This window comes from Pleurodeles waltl, chromosome 11 (assembly GCF_031143425.1).
Source record: "Pleurodeles waltl isolate 20211129_DDA chromosome 11, aPleWal1.hap1.20221129, whole genome shotgun sequence".
NCBI lineage: Eukaryota > Metazoa > Chordata > Amphibia > Caudata > Salamandridae > Pleurodeles > Pleurodeles waltl.
The window spans coordinates 592,461,630-592,478,106 of NC_090450.1; the positions used below are offsets into that span (position 1 = coordinate 592,461,630).

The 16,477-nt window shown below is 43.8% G+C and overlaps 1 protein-coding gene across 1 annotated transcript in view; it reads right to left on the reverse strand.

Annotated features, from left to right (window-relative positions):
• The window catches only part of TET3 (tet methylcytosine dioxygenase 3), a 299,530-nt gene that overhangs the window by 24,397 nt on the left and 258,656 nt on the right, over positions 1–16,477 (reverse strand). The window contains exon 10 of the mRNA XM_069214102.1: positions 4,993–5,329. Coding sequence (XP_069070203.1) covers positions 4,993–5,329 — 337 coding nt within the window. The remainder of the gene's footprint in view (positions 1–4,992; positions 5,330–16,477) is intronic.

The window sequence follows — 16,477 nt, forward strand, 5'->3', positions numbered from 1 at the left end:
CAAGTCAGGAGGTGAAGTAGATGTTGTGGGAATGTTGGTCCTTTTTCGTGCCATAGAAATGATAGTGGAATTAGTTGGGACTGTCCCCTTGATGTATGCTGGGTCCTCAGATCAATATTTATACTTATCCTCCTCCCTTGGAGTCACTAATAGAGTAGTGGTGGGTTCCTTACATCTCTTCCTTCCTTGGTCCAAAACACTCTGCAGCAACAGAAAAAATTGGTTCCTGGCTTGGGATGGCAACAAAGTTTCCAGTAGGAAACAAGGCTGTGGTTTTTCCTCCTCCAGCTGTACACCATATTTATCAGCAGCCTTTTTTGTGACCTGGTTGTACATGCCAATGTCATCCAGAGGCAATGGCCTTGACGGATAACAGTCTACTCCCTACTCCAGGGAACAGGGTCAAGACTGATTTGCATATGGCTGGGTCCAAACTGGGGGTGGCATGGTGAGAAACAAAATGATGGATTAAACACAGATCTTTGCGACTGGGAGTGAATGTTTGCATTGTTCAGCATTCCGTCTATCATCTATTCTTTTTGCATTTGTCGCCCTAAGTGGGAAGGGTATGCCCAAACACTGGTCCCGTGCTCGCTGCATCACTGGATTCAAGCTAGCCTGGCTGATCAAGGGCGATACCCTGAAACCGGTTCTAGGATGCTTGTTTCTGGTCCACGGAGGACCTGGCTTGGCAGTTCGGGCTGGTCTGCTCCCATAGGGAACAGGGTCAAGACTGATTTGCATATGGCTGGGTCTAAACTGGGGTGGCATGGTGAGCAAAAAACGATGGATTAAACCCAGATCTTTGTGACTGGGGGTGAATGTTTGCTTTGTTCAGCATTCTGTCCATCATCTGTTCTTTTTGCTTTTGGCAGAGGAGAAGGCACCTGACTCGGGCAGGCTGGCATTTTTTTTTATTTTTACAAAGCCTATAAGAATATTCTGGCTCTCCAACCCCTAAAGATACACGCAGAGGTGCTCTTTGATGGAGAGATACCCCCATCACTAAGCAAAGCAGTGATTTCTGTCCTCCCCAAGCCCCCGAGATGCGCTACTCCATGCTTTTCCTGTAAACCATTGTCATTACTCAATTGTGATAATACAATTCTAGCAAGAGTGATTGTGAACAGACTGTTCCCGCTACTCAATAGGATCCTTGGTGTAGTCTGCCTATGTGCCTCATAGGTCCACGTCAGTCAACCTGTGCACCGTTTTACTCCAAATGAACCCAGAGCTTAAGGCTGTGGTGGTATTACTAGATGCCAAAAAAGGCATTTGACTCTCTGGAGTGGCCATTTCTCATGGAGACACTAAGGTGGGATGGCTTACCCATAGGATTTCTGGCAATGATCTCCAACTGCTCCACGCTCTTCCCACTGGGAGAGTTACAGTTAATGGTCTATTATCTGAGCCATTCCTGATAGACACCTGGCAGGTGTCACTTCGGCCATGGATTCAGGTCTCGACATCTCTCACAATGGGACATTGATCTAGGGTCTCCTTCCGTTTCGACCAAATATTAATATTTGTGTACACGGATGTTATTTTGCTTTTCCTGAACCATCCAAAAGATAATGGTACTTGCTGATTAAATAAATTATCAAATTCAGTACATATTATGGTATCATTATTAACTGGAATAAAACTCATATCTTACCGCAAACCAATAGCATAGCGTCTTGTCCTCTTGAGTAACCAGTCAGATGGGTTTCGTACTTAGATAAAGAACTGGGGATTAACACACAGAGAGGTGGAAGTCATCCTCTATCTAACTTATCACCCAGCCATCAACCAGCTACAGCGACAAATAGAATTTAGTTTTTTTAGTACTTTCTAAATGTCTTTACTCATTTTTTAAACATCCCTATTACACTCAACAAGAGCTCCTTCCACACATTAAAATCTTTATTGATCAGACTTATTTTGGTCAACTAGAGTGAGAGGACAAATTGGGACATAATGACTTTCCTACGAATGTGGAGGCTTCGAGGTCCCTGATTTTATATTTAAATTCTACATGGTGCAGTGACACTTCCCAGCTCATATCCCTCACTTAGTACTAAAATGGGACCAAGTGAATGACAGCCCTCAAAGGTCTATACTACCCCTGGGATTGCCTAAGAGGGAGGTGAAAACAGGTGATGCAATGAGCTGGGCATGGTGTATGCTATGCCACAGAATGCACGGCTCAATTCTATACTCGCCTGTGCTTCACCCTTTTACCAATTCACTGATGCCTCTTCATTTTGAAACGGGCAGTACAGAAAACACTGCATAAGATGGCCATTTCGGAGTTTGGTCACCTGCTCATAGGTGGAGATTTCCTTATGCTACCACAATTCCAGGCATGTGAGAATCCTACTACCTTGAATATCTTTACGTGTGCAAGACTTTGTACTACTGTCCAGGACAGACTCCCAGGTTATTCTGCAGAGCCGACTGACTGCACCTCTGGCTTTGCTGATCACCTCATCTGGCCCGGCGTGATGGGTGTCCCGGCTGCATGCCTGTGTTTTGCAGAATCAAGTGATTGGAAGGTAGCCAGCCCAGTAAGTGAGGAATCATGATTTGGGGGTACCCCTGTTGCATGCAGTCCTGTAGTCAAAACCAAACTAATAACTGCAGTGAGATATGGGTATGAGGTATTTCCAGGCAAGGTTAGTAAACGGATGGACAGTTCAATGTTCAACATACAGGTCATTACTTATACAGCCAATGTCAGCAACCCAAACTCAGATTCACCTCAATTTTGATCTTACTAACTAGTCTCTTGCTCTCAAGGCTTACTCATTAAATATATTCTTAATATAAAGGATAGCTGAACCAGGGTCAATGAAAACCTATCTTGGTAACAGCTGTACAAATCTATGGTTTTTGTGGAGCAATGCCCTGTTGAACTGAATATGCCAGGTAAATGGGAATCTAACTCCTTGTACATGGAATTAAAAATAGTTTACATACAAATTTAAGGATCACCCCCTTAGAATACAAAGTAGCATACAGGTTGGTCATTGAGTTTTACAGTCCAGAGAAATACCAGAACTATCTGTATTAAAGTATTACAACAAACGGGTGAAGTAGTTTGTACATCTGCAGTTCTTTTGAATTGCTTTGTGATCTAGACTATTTAGAGAATAGGCCCACAGAGTTAGTGGGAAACACCACTCACTTGTGGAATGCTGTGACCCTCTTCCCCGCAGTCAATTCCCTTGTGCTCCTCATCTGGTGGGATGTATCTTGTGCTGAGGCCACCCTGAGCATCCCCTTCAACTCTGGAGGAACTGCATAGAGCACTCCAACTTGGACAGATTTTCCAAAAGAAAGACTTCCTCCTCCAGGCTTTGCTCCACCTTCGTGTATGTGGCTGTTTGTGAGCTTTATGGTGTTGGGGTTCAGCCATACTCAGGGCCGTTAGGGCCAATATGGTTAAGGATCAGTAGTAGATGTGGAGGGAACATCTTCCTTTGGAATTCTTCTGGTTGTGAGGCTTCGGAATGGATTATCTCCCAGCTAGCCTGATGCTTAGGCAAGCCTTAGATTTCAACATCCTCCTGTTCTCCCTCAGCATCAAAAGAATTGGCCTTGCCAAAGATGGTAGGGATGGCATCTAAGGACTGGTGCTACATCATGATATGCACCAGGAGTCAATCTCTATGCTGACAAAGGGTCTTTTACAGCAAAAAGCTAAGCGGAAGGCACATACTGTGTCCTTGTGATTTGTGAAAGGGCACAGATTACATAGCCTGTGTTAATTGGGTATTTCACATCACGCGGAGGACATTTTCTTGAAGGGTATACATTCTATCACCTTTTGTAGCCCTCACTCTCCAGAGCAGATGGAATGCACAAAGATGGAGCCCCGACTGGGTATGGGACCTGGTGTCCAAGTGGTCAAGTCTTGTTTTACAGTTTGACAGGCTTCGATGGCCGGGGAAAATAAATATATAAATACAAATGAAGGTGGGTGCTGATGAAGTGATTCTCTCTGCGATGGGTGTACAAGTTCTTAACAAGTCACCTGAAACACGAGGATCGAATGTGTCAAGTCCAGGAGCCTCATCAGTGCACATCCTAACCCGCTGGAAGACAGAAACAATCTACCATGGAGTCAGTGACCATTCGCATGCCCTACTAAGTGAGGAGTCACAGGATACTTTTGAACAAAAACTTAAATCTTTTAAGCCCAATACTAGATTGCAGGAGTATGCTAAGCATGTATATTTACAGCCAGAAATGCTACAAACCTTTATTATAGAGGAGCGGCCAGGCTTTCACCCATATATAAAGAAGTAAGCATTGGCTAAAAGCGCAAATATCTTTGAACCTCACAAAGCAAATTCTGCTGTAGTAGTCCTTAGTACTGAAGGGAACTACTTAATGGTGGATGTGCTTCTTATGAAAGAGCAGAATGCTGTCACTCAAAGTGAAGTTAGTAAGTGGCTGGTGTGGGCCAACAGAAGGATGTCTCATGTTGTTTGCTGTACCGGGAGAAAGAACAATGTGAATGAAACAGACAAATGAATGGAGAGGGCTGTCTGATGGACCCTGTAAGTAAATTAAATATGTACAATTTAAAAAGGTATTGACTAACACAGACCTAAGAAGGGTAGACAATGGAAAGACAAAATGCACTGGAAAAGTACTGCCCACCAGTCCTGGCACTGAAGAGCACTTCTAGTTAGGTGAATGTGCACATCTAATAAAAGAAATGCCTTAATGGCTGTGCAAGAGAACCAGCAGCTGAAGTGAGCTGACCAATTGTTTCATGCTGTACAATTTGATGCACAGAAACTACGTGTGAATGACAGCTGAACAGACCAATGACAGACTTAATTCCTTTGTATGCCTGTATTTTTATTAATGCATTTTATGAATACCCAAGACTGGAGAAAAACCTAGAGCTGTCACTAGGTCAGACAAACAACAACACAGAATAAGATATAGGTAGAAGAAAACTTTGACAATCTTAACAAAGGCAACTTAACTGTTTACCTGTACTATGTTTTAGTGTCTGCATGTTTAAGGATTCTTGCTTGGGCTTCTCGGGGGTGACTAACTTGTCTTTAATCATTTTCTTTCTCTCAGCAGCAGCTTTTCTGGCTTCCAACTGCCTTTGCCGACAAGATTTAGCTGGCTCTGCCAACTTTCTGACCTCTCGGGGGAATGCACTGAGTACCTGGATACCACCATTTTTTATCTTTTCAGCTTGATTTTCTTCACTGCCGAATTCATCGGTGTTTGATACTTTATATAGTGGAAGGACATGAAGTTGCTCATCCTCTGGAATTTTTCCAGTCGTACGATTATCTTCCTTTGTTAAAGTACACACCTAAAGTTCCAAGGACAGACAATTAAAAACACGTAAAAGACAAGTGGAAGCTTACAATAAAGTATTTATTGAATGCAGGTCTATGAAGCAATGCCTCAAGGCTCACAAAGCCAAGTAAACAATGTTAAAACATCAAGGAGTAAAAAAGTTCATTGTATTATCAGAACATAAAATACAATAAAAAGTATTAAAACAATACCTTTATCACAGACACATCCTCCTGTTTATTTTTTTCAGATACCCAGAAAGAGAAACTAACCTTTAAAATGTTACTAGTGAACACATCCTTTAACACCTCCATTAGCCAATCAGTCATGTTGTGCCATCCAGACTGATGCTACTCAAAAGTCAGATGGAGTATGGTGCCGGATGAGGACAAGTTCAAGTACTGCTAGATATAGCTGAACGTTCTTTTGCATGCAACCATGCTAAGGCTTATCTAACCCTTACATCAGAGGACACTGCCAAGCAGACAGGCTTCAGTCAGGATAGGAGACGAATACTGACCTGTAGACATTGTTTTTTTTAAATAAATATTTTTATTGATTTTAATTGACATACAACATTGCATATAGTTTCCTTGGATATAATGTCCACAATCATCAAAGAGGAGGGCATCCTCTTCCCAGTCGGCTGCTCCCCCACCCATATTTCTGAACTCTCCACCCCTCTAGCCACTTCTGGCCATTGTCTTCTTCCCAACTTCCCACCCAATGTGACTCAAGAGTCTCCACTGCCTCCGGATTGACAGGCCCCTTGTGCAAGCCAAATGGCAGTCTTCATTTCCCCAAATCTTAATGAAATTCCTGGGGCATCTCTCCCCATGTAGACCACTGTAGGAAGTTGGCTCTGTATGCACTATTTCAAAGTAAGGAATAGTATGCACAGAGTCCAAGGGTTCCCCTTAGAGGTAAGATAGTGGCAAAAAGAGATAATACTAATGCTCTATTTTGTGGTAGTGTGGTCGAGCAGTAGGCTTATCAAAGGAGTAGTGTTAAGCATTTGTTGTACATACACACAGGCAATAAATGAGGAACACACACTCAGAAACAATTCCAGGCCAATAGGTTTTTGTTATAGAAAAATATATTTTCTTAGTTTATTTTAAGAACCACAGGTTCAAATTCTACATGTAATATCTCATTTGAAAGGTATTGCAGGTAAGTACTTTAGGAACTTTGAATAATCACAATAGCATATATACTTTTTACATAAAACACATTTAGCTGTTTTAAAAGTGGACACAGTGCAATTTTCACAGTTCCTGGGGGAGGTAAAGTAATGTTAGTTCTTGCAGGTAAGTAAACCACCTACGGGGTTCAAATTGGGGTCCAAGGTAGCCCTCCGTTGGGGGTTCAGAGCAACCCCAAAGTTACCACACCAGCAGCTCAGGGCCGGTCAGGTGCAGAGTTCAAAGTGGTGCCCAAAACTCATAGGCTTCAATGGAGAGAAGGGGGTGCCCCGGTTCTAGTCTGCCAGCAGGTAAGTACCCGCGTCTTCGGAGGGCAGACCAGGGGGGTTTTGTAGGGCACCGGGGGGGACACAAGCTCACACAAAAAGTACACCCTCAGCGGCACTGGGGCGGCCGGGTGCAGTGTGCAAACACGCGTCGGGTTTTCAATAGGTTTCAATGGGAGACCAAGGGGTCTCTTCAGCGATGCAGGCAGGCAAGGGGGGGGCTCCTCGGGGTAGCCACCACCTGGGCAAGGGAGAGGGCCTCCTGGTGGTCACTCCTGCACTGGAGTTCCGATCCTTCAGGTGCTGGGGGCTGCGGGTGCAGGGTCTTTTCCAGCCGTCGGGATTTTAGAGTCAGGCAGTCGCGGTCAGGGGGAGCCTGGGGATTCCCTCTGCAGGCGTCGCTGTGGGGGCTCAGGGGGGACAACTTTGGTTACTCACAGTCTCGGAGTCGCCGGAGGGTCCTCCCTGAGGTGTTGGTTCTCCACCAGTCGAGTCGGGGTCGCCGGGTGCAGTGTTGCAAGTCTCACGCTTCTTGCGGGGATTGCAGGGGTCTTTAAATCTGCTCCTCTGGATACAAAGTTGCAGTCTTTGTTGAATAGGGCCGCTGTTCTCGGGAGTTTCTTGGTCTCTTGGAAGCAGGGCAGTCCTCTGAGGATTCAGAGGTCGCTGGTCCCAGGGAAAGCGTCGCTGGAGCAGTTTTCTTCTGAAGGCAGGAGACAGGCTGGTAGGACTGGGGCCAAAGCGGTTGGTGTCTTCTTTCTTCTTCTGCAGGGGTTTTTCAGCTCAGCAGTCCTCTTCTTCAGTAAGTTGCAGGAATCTAAATTCTTAGGTTCAGGGGAGCCCTTAAATACTAAATTTAAGGGCGTGTTTAGGTCTGGGGGGTTAGTAGCCAATGGCTACTAGCCCTGAGGATGGGTACACCCTCTTTGTGCCTCCTCAAAGGGGAGGGGGTCACATTCCTATCCCTATTGGGGGGGATCCTCCATCTGCAAGATGGAGGATTCCTAAAAGTCAGAGTCACTTCAGCTCCGGTTGCCTTAGGGGCTGTCCTGACTGGCCAGTGACTCCTCCTTGTTTTTCTCATTATCTCCTCCGGCCTTGCCGCCAAAAGTGGGGCCGTGGCCGGAGGGGGCGGGCAACTCCACTAGCTGGAATGCCCTGTGGCGCTGGAACAAAGGGGTGAGCCTTTGAGGCTCACCACCAGGTGTTACAGCTCCTGCAAGGGGGAGGTGATAGCATCTCCAACCAGTGCAGGCTTTGTTACTAGCCACAGAGTGACAAAGGCAATCTCCCCAAGTGGCCAGCAACATGTCTCGACTGTGGTAGGCTTCTAAAACCAGTCAGCCTACACAGGTAGTTGGTTAAGGTTTCAGGAGGCACCGCTAAGGTGCCCTCTGGGGTGTATTTCACAATAAAATGTACACTGGCATCAGTGTGCATTTATTGTGCTGAGAAGTTTGTTACCAAACTTCCCAGTTTTCAGTGTAGCCATTATGGTGCTGTGGAGTTCCGCTTGACAGACTCCCAGACCATATACTCTTATGGCTACCCTGCACTTACAATGTCTAAGGTTTTGCTTAGACACTGTAGGGGCACAGTGCTCATGCACTGGTGCCCTCACCTATGGTATAGTGCACCCTGCCTTAGGGCTGTAAGGCCTGCTAGAGGGGTGACTTATCTATACTGAATAGGCAGTGTGAGGTTGGCATGGCACCCTGAGGGGAGTGCCATGTCGACTTACTCGTTTTGTCCTCACCAGCACACACAAGCTGGCAAGCAGTGTGTCTGTGCTGAGTGAGGGGTCCCCAGGGTCGCATAAGATATGCTGCAGCCCTTAGAGACCTTCCCTGGCATCAGGGCCCTGGGTACCAGGGGTACCAGTTACAAGGGACTTACCTGGATGCCAGGGTGTGCCAATTGTGTAAAACAAAAGTACAGGTTAGGGAAAGAACACTGGTGCTGGGGCCTGGTTAGCAGGCCTCAGCACACTTTCAAATCAAAACATAGCATCAGCAAAGGCAAAAAGTCAGGGGGTAACCATGCCAAGGAGGCATTTCCTTACAACCACCCTTTCCGCTTCCATGTACATATTCATTCCCACCCTTCATTTGTCAATTGAAGGTACCTGTTGCTTGCCCCACATCTTTGCTATGTCCATCTTTGCCACTATCAAGCCTAACACACAAAAGCTCAATGTTGCCCTAGGTATGTCAGCATCACAGGCGATTCTCCAATATGATCTACAAATGTCGTTGAGTGGTCTAATCACTAACAAATTTAAAGGTTAGTAACTCTTAGCAGAAACTTTTTTTTTTGTTCTCAAGATCATGGAGGTCTGAAAGTCGCAATGATAGAAGGTTATGTGGGCTCTTCTACACCCTTATGAACCTGATAAAACACATTTACATGCCTAATACACGATAAGCAGTCCACAGGATGAACGCATTAAGGGAGGAAATAACACCACATTAGTACAAGGTCTGCCATTAAAATATGCATTTGACAAGTACAACCTCATTGATAATTCACATTACCTTCACCTCGTTACGGAAATAAGGTTGATTGATTTCTCAAGCCCCATCTTCAAACATTTATCTCTTCAAAAGAAAAAGTTACTCACCTTTAATAATGATATTTTTGGCAAATACTATGGAGCCTATTCATGAGCAAAAAGGCGAAAGGAGAGGCAGTACTTTATGCCCCCACCTGAGACTACTTTTACTTTTTTGATGTTTAATTAAAAAACATTTCCAGTAGTATGCTTGGGATTATACAGGCTTGTTAGTGTGCAGCTTAGTAGTCTTTGAAAAATAAATAAAACTCCTGTTCTCTCTAAGCAGAGCACTTTATAGCAGAGAAGTCCAGGCAGAGGGATGGAGCCCTGTGGGCCAAAGAACATTTGTTTACATGCAGGGAAAGCATTTGTCCCCATGGAAAAAGGCAATCTCTTACACTCACCACCAGATTGCCACCTTGTGAGAGCAGTGGAAGCTGCCATAGCCCTTGTAACGTGAATGTGGTTGCCAGAAGGGTCTTTCTTGGCCCAAGCTTGGTAACTACTATGAGACAACTTCCTTAGGTTCCAGGCTACGGAGCCACTACTCCTACTTGAATGGATGAGGAAGAGGAAAGAAAGATGGAAGGTAAAAACCTGCAGAACTGAAATCGGTGTCTGACTGAAACATCTGGATCATATCCCATACAGGCTTGTGCCAATACATTACATGGGACTGAAGTTGATTAATAAAGAGGCCTAGCAGACGAATAGGAGTCAATGTACACTTGAGATTGCCTGAAAGTGGTGGACAGGATACTGCTTAAGAAGCCAGTCATCCTAGTACAGTAACACAGACCCCCAACCTCCTGACAGAAGGCAGCACAGCGAGCACTTTGTGGAAAACTCGCCAGGCAGTTTTAGGACGAAAAGTACTGCAAGCAGGAAGTGCTGGGACCCTGCTGTGAAGTAGAAGTAAGGTCCTTGAGAAGAAAGGGTCAGGTTTATGGTACCAATCAATAAAAAACGAGCTCCACCACCATAGTCTTTTACCTATTTGAGATGTCCTTCACACATCTGTGTAAAAAAAGATCTTTGGGTGTTTTAAAAGAGCCCTCACCCACTAACATTAGTTAGTGGCATGCTTCATCACCTAATGTGTTCGGGTGTGCTACGATGCCTGATTTCAGCGGAGCAGGTTTTGTTTGTGAATCTCAAATGAGGAAAAGGTGATTTTCAAATTGCCTCAAGGTTCCCAGCTAATCATGATGTCGTAACTTATTGTGACCTTGGGCACGTTTTAAAAACACTGGTGGACGTGCTCTAAGATAATGATCTCTCACATCCGGGGTCTACATGTTTTGGCCATTTTATTTCAATGCCCCTTTGCTTTCTTCAGGACCGGTGCTGCATGCCGGCTAAGGCATGCAGTGTTACTATAAAAGCTTGAAACGTATGATTGTCTGTGTAACTCCCCTTGAGTTTCTATGGTAAATATAAAATAAGAAAGACACCATGGTTATACAGTAGAAAAGGGAGAAACAGGAACATTGGCACAGTACCTGTAGCACGCTTACGCAATGCACTATGTTCTAAGCATGCTGGAACCTCTGTATTCCAACAAAGTAAATTAACAGTGAACTCTTTTCTCAGCCCACTGCATTAGCTTTCATGCCGTGAGTCGTTTTTATGGATCGGCTTTGCAGGGAGCAGATGTCTTCCTGCGTCCTGTCAGCATACGTATTTTAATGCCAGCTCAGTGTACTTGAGCATGCACTGGGTGAAGAGCTTAGGCTTACTCTATACTCCCACACCGTGGGGGTCACAAGCATAGTCAAACAATGCCCTTGCCCACTGGGGCATCAAAGTGGTTTCTGAATGGCTTCCCGTTACTTCGTCAAGGGTACCCATCAGCTATGTACCTTCTTCGTTCCCCCATAAGCTACGTATCTTGCTCTCCCCATGGCTGCACCCAACTAAATACGGTCAGTTGGCAGCAAAGAGGAATGCTTCCGGGTGCATGTCATGTGCATATGGTTGTCTCGCTACGGTGTACGTTTGCCAGATGTAGTGTCTTGTGAGTTAGCAATGATAAGACCTTTTTAGTTACTGATGGATTCCGTAGAACTGTGACTTAAGTGTTTAGGTGTGGTGAATGGATTTCTTGTTTAGAATGTTGAGTTTGTGCAGACGTGTAAGACCAAGCTCAGTGTGTGACGTGTTTGTTTACTAGTACCCATGCTTGCAAAAGATAGGGGATACGTAACCGAAAGAACTGACAGTGCTGTCCCATAGAGTTTGAGGTGGTCCAGCAAACTGCTTGTGCATGCCACACGTGCCTGCATTGAAGTGAAGTAAGAAGTTTGGCGTATGTGGACTCAAATCTCCACTCCAGCCAGTGCAAAGCTTTGGAAGAAGACGAAAGCCTAACAGAGAAATTTGTATATAATTGGCCAGGAACCAGCTGGTGAGGCTTTGAAAGAGGTGTCACGCCACAATGCAACACAGAGCTCTAAGATATATGGAACAATAACTAAGGATAGCGATCACCAGGTACAGAGGAGTGCTAGAGGTAGCGATAGTGGAGTGCAAAGAAACCCTAAAGGCAGCAACAATCAGATACAGAAAATGTGATGAGCAGTGACAGCCATGTGCAAGAGAAAGCTACAAGCAGAACGAGATAAATGCAGAGAGACTTTAGAGGTGGCGATAATCAGATATATAGAGAATATGATCATGCGTACCAGAACATGAGTAAAAAGCGCCATCCAACGTCAGCACCAGGCGCTGGAAACCAAGTGAAAGCACAGGTGCTGTGCTTACAGAGTGGACAATCCTCCAAGAGCCACAGTACTGAAGTTGCTGGGTGGGTCTCAGTACAACTCAAAAAGTCTTCGAGACGTTGAAGGGTTCTAATAGCTAAGAAGCATAAGGTCACAAGACTGTAAATTGTTCATGATGACCCTGATGCCAGCACTTTGCAAGGCCTTAGAGATAATGTGAATAAAGCAGGGCCAAGCGAATAGCAGACTGTGTTAGAAAGAACCATGCTTTCAATGTTAGTAATTTCCACATGCTACCTCCTTCTTAAAACCACCACTTCCGTTTGATACCGCCAAGAAGTCAAAGACTCGTGGCAGATGGACTGCCTGGACAGAAAATATTGATGATTTAATTGATGTACTGGAAGAAACGGAAAACAAAAAGATTGTCAAATACCTCAAGAATCTTGCCGGTGGAGGTGTAAAGGAAGTAGTAAAGAAATACCACATGCTGAACTATACTGTTGAATCAAAGCAGCACTAAATCTTAAATTCAATCCATTGCGGAATATCGATTATAAAAAGCTATATTTTCAGTCAGAAAAGACAAAGAGCTGGTAAAACAACTGACTGATTTGTTGAGAGACTTGATACGCTCAAATTTTGCAAGTTTAAGGAATTCAATGATAACAAACCCATATGTCTCAGTTGTAGATGGTTGTCAGATTTATTCTGAAGACAAATGCTAAGAGAAACACTTAAGTTTAGAGCGAGCACTCATGGCTACCAGACCTGAGGAAGGTGCAGATCGACAAGCTGCTGACAAAGGCCAGATTTGCTCACAGTCAGGCATGAAAAGTAAGCGAAAACAAGGCTGAAGGACACAGAGTGATGTCTCCAAAGAAACAAAATGTGCTTCAGAAGCGGATTTTCGTTTCCACATGAAGATAAATGTCCCGCCTTTGGACAAACATGCTAGGGCTGCTGGAAAAAGAACCATTTTGTGACAGTTTGCAAGGTGAAGAAAAAACTAAGTGCGTCACAACGAGAAAACAAAATGGGTGCTATAACGTTCCAGGGGCGACGCTCTACACATGCTCGCAAGGCCAAGCGGCAACATCAGCTGAGGCAAATCAACACTAAATTAAGTTGATCGGCACCTAAATCTCTGTCCATGAGTTCTTCAATCAACTGACAGTGATGAAAATGGATGTGCAATGTTGATGTTTACTTCAGAAAAACGTGTGCACATCAGACTGATCACATGTGAATAGAAATACAAGTCGAAGAAAAGTTGACCAGAAAAATCAAAAAAGTCACTCAAACATTGTCCAAAAATTACACTAAACAAACGGATGCTCCATACCTTTTATTATTGACAGCGGTGCACTGATAAACATCATGCCCGAGGAGAAATACAATGAGCTATCTCCATGGCCCAGTCTCACACCGACGAAGACCAAAGTGTCATGAGCTGCATCAATGCCATTAAAGAGTCAAGGTTCATTCATAGCAACCATGAAACACAAAGACAAAGGTACAAGCACACATTCACATACTTAAAGGTACTGTGTCAAGTGCCTGTTTGCTCAGTTTCAATACTACTAGTGAAATGGGACTGATATATGTGAACTACAATATGAACGCTCATCACATAATAGCAAGTCAGTTCCCTTCATTATTTCGTGGATTGGGAAAGCTTAAGACCATGAAAGTGAAACTCATATCAATGAGGATTTTCATTGTGTTGCTTAAAGACAAAGATGGCTTGCATTTAATTTAAAAGAAGCTATTGAGAAAGAGCCTGAAACATTACTAAAGCATGATACTGAGTGTTCTACTGGTCCAACTCCACGTGTTTCGCCGGACATAGTGGTAGTACCTCAAAAAGACAGTGCAACTGAAAGAGAACGACACCCAGGTTCGCACAATGCCAACATGATCACACAGTTATAAGGTGACAAGTTCTTTGCTTGCCTTGATCTGAACAAAGGATATCAGCAATTGGAACCTGAAGAAAACAGCAAGCACATTACCACCTTTTCACACAGACTGGTTTATTTTGACAGAAAAGATTATGTTTCAGTGTGTCATCAGCCGCAGAACTTTTTCAAGATGTCATTGATGTATAATACAGCCTGTGATAAATGCTTTCAGCTACACTGATGACATATTAGTCTTTGAGCCACAAGAAAGGAATATGATAAAGCCCTTACACAAGTCTGTTGACTACTTGCTGATGCATGTCTTAGCTTGAATGCAGAGAAATGTGAATTCTACAAAACAAAACTCAAATTCTTTGGCCGTATCTTCTCTGATGGGGTAAGATGCCGGATCCAGCTAAAGTAAAAGCCTTGACAGCCACCAACCCCCAAATAGATGTTACCATGTTTCGTTCATACCTTGGCATGACCAGGTACTGTTCTAGATACAAACATGACTTTGCCACAGTTAAGTGGTCCCTTAAGAGACTTAACAAAAAAGAAATGTTCCATTTTACTGGTCACATAAATGTGAATGAATTTTAAAAAAATTCAAACCTGCAATATAGAACACCACTGAAATGGGCTACTTTAACCAGAAGCTACATACAGAAGTTGTTGTTGTTGACGCAAGCCAGGTTGGGTTGGGCGTGACCCTTGCCCTAAACAATGGGCACTCAAATGCTTGATGACATATTGTGGTATATCCAAGCAGAAGTTTGTCACAAACTGAACGTGCCTTTTCACAACCTGCAAAATAAAGTTAGCAGTAGTGTAGACTTGTGAACATTTCCATGTATTCTTATATGGAAAACTTTTCGTTCTTGTAACTGACCATCGAGCATTGTTCACCATATTTGGCAATCCAAAAGCCAAGATGCCTCCCAGAATTGAATTTTGGGGTTTGCAATACAGGAATATGACTACAATATCCTGCACTGACCAGGGAAAGATCTAAACCCCGATTTCTACTTTCAACGAATGCCAATACAGTGTCATGGTACCCCCATCCAAAGCAGCTGAAGCCTACATTAACTATCGTAAAGTCAAATACCTCTGCTGCTATTTCTGTGGGACAAATTATTACTGCAACAAGCAAAGACAGTGACATGTTCATACTGAAGTACATTCTTGCACATCAATCATGGACACAGCACACTCGACCTCTCACACGTAATAGCGAATATCAGAAGCTCAAGAATGTAAAAGATGAACTATTCATCACTCAAGAAGGTATTGTCTTACGAGACTCAAGAACTTTCATACCAGAGAGTCTTGAACAACAAGTAAATGAAGTAGCCCATGAAGGACATCGTGGAATTGTTGCTACCAAACAAGCTTTTTGAGACAAAGTTTGGTTTCCTCATCTTGATGAGAGAGTTGAAAAGGAATTAAAAGCCTGTCAACTATGCAAATGCTTATCTCCCAAGATCACTCAACATACCTTGAACATGTTAGATTTACCAAAACAGATAGGGGAGACAACTTCTGATAATTTCTTTGGTCCTCTTGACAAGGGACATCACCTGATGGTGATTGTGGATGAATACTTCCATTTTCCACTAGTAGAAGATCTCTCATCTATTACTCAAGAAAATGTCATTGAGAGACTAGATGGCATTTTTGCAATATGGGATGTTCCTTCACTTCTGAAGTCTGAATATGATCCGTCTTTCAACAGTTGGGAGTTCCGAGACTTTCTTACTTATCTCAGTGTGAAGCATCAGAAAATCGCACCTCTATGGCCACAAGCAAATGGTGTTGTCAAACGCTTTATGAGCACACTTAAAAAGACTGTCCAGCATGCTAAATTGGAGCTTATTCTGAAGTCCGCTCTACATGTTATTGATTGAGCTTATCAGTCGACTCCTCATTTAATGGCAGGTGGAAGTCCAGCCACGCTGATGTTTGGGAGAGCCATGATGACCAAGTTACCACAATTGACCAACAGGAGATCTACAACAGATGGTGAACTTTGTCGAAAAGACTGTTGTTGTAAACAAAAGATGAAAGTATAGGCTGACAAACGTTGATGTGCCAAGAACATTATTTTCAATAAAGGAGATAGGACATTGGTGCCACAATAGAGAAAACCCAAATCTGATGCTCCCTTTGATGCCAAACCCTTTGAAGCTGTGACTAGCAAGAGACAAATGGTGACTGCTCACAGTCCTGCAAAGTCCATTACACAAGATTCTATGCACTTAAGACATGTGCCTCAGCATTCGCCAGTTCCTAAAGTCAGAGAAAAGACTGGTTCGAATGAGACTGCAGAGTGCCCTCTGACTGCATCCATCCCTAAATCACCAGCATCAGTCATGGACGCTTCTCGTTTGTCTTCCAAGCCTCAGAGGACACGATCTGCGCGTTTAATCAGAGTTCCAAGACGGCATATCAAGGAATTGTAATAAAAGTATATGGAAAATGTCACTTACCCAGTGTACATCTGTTC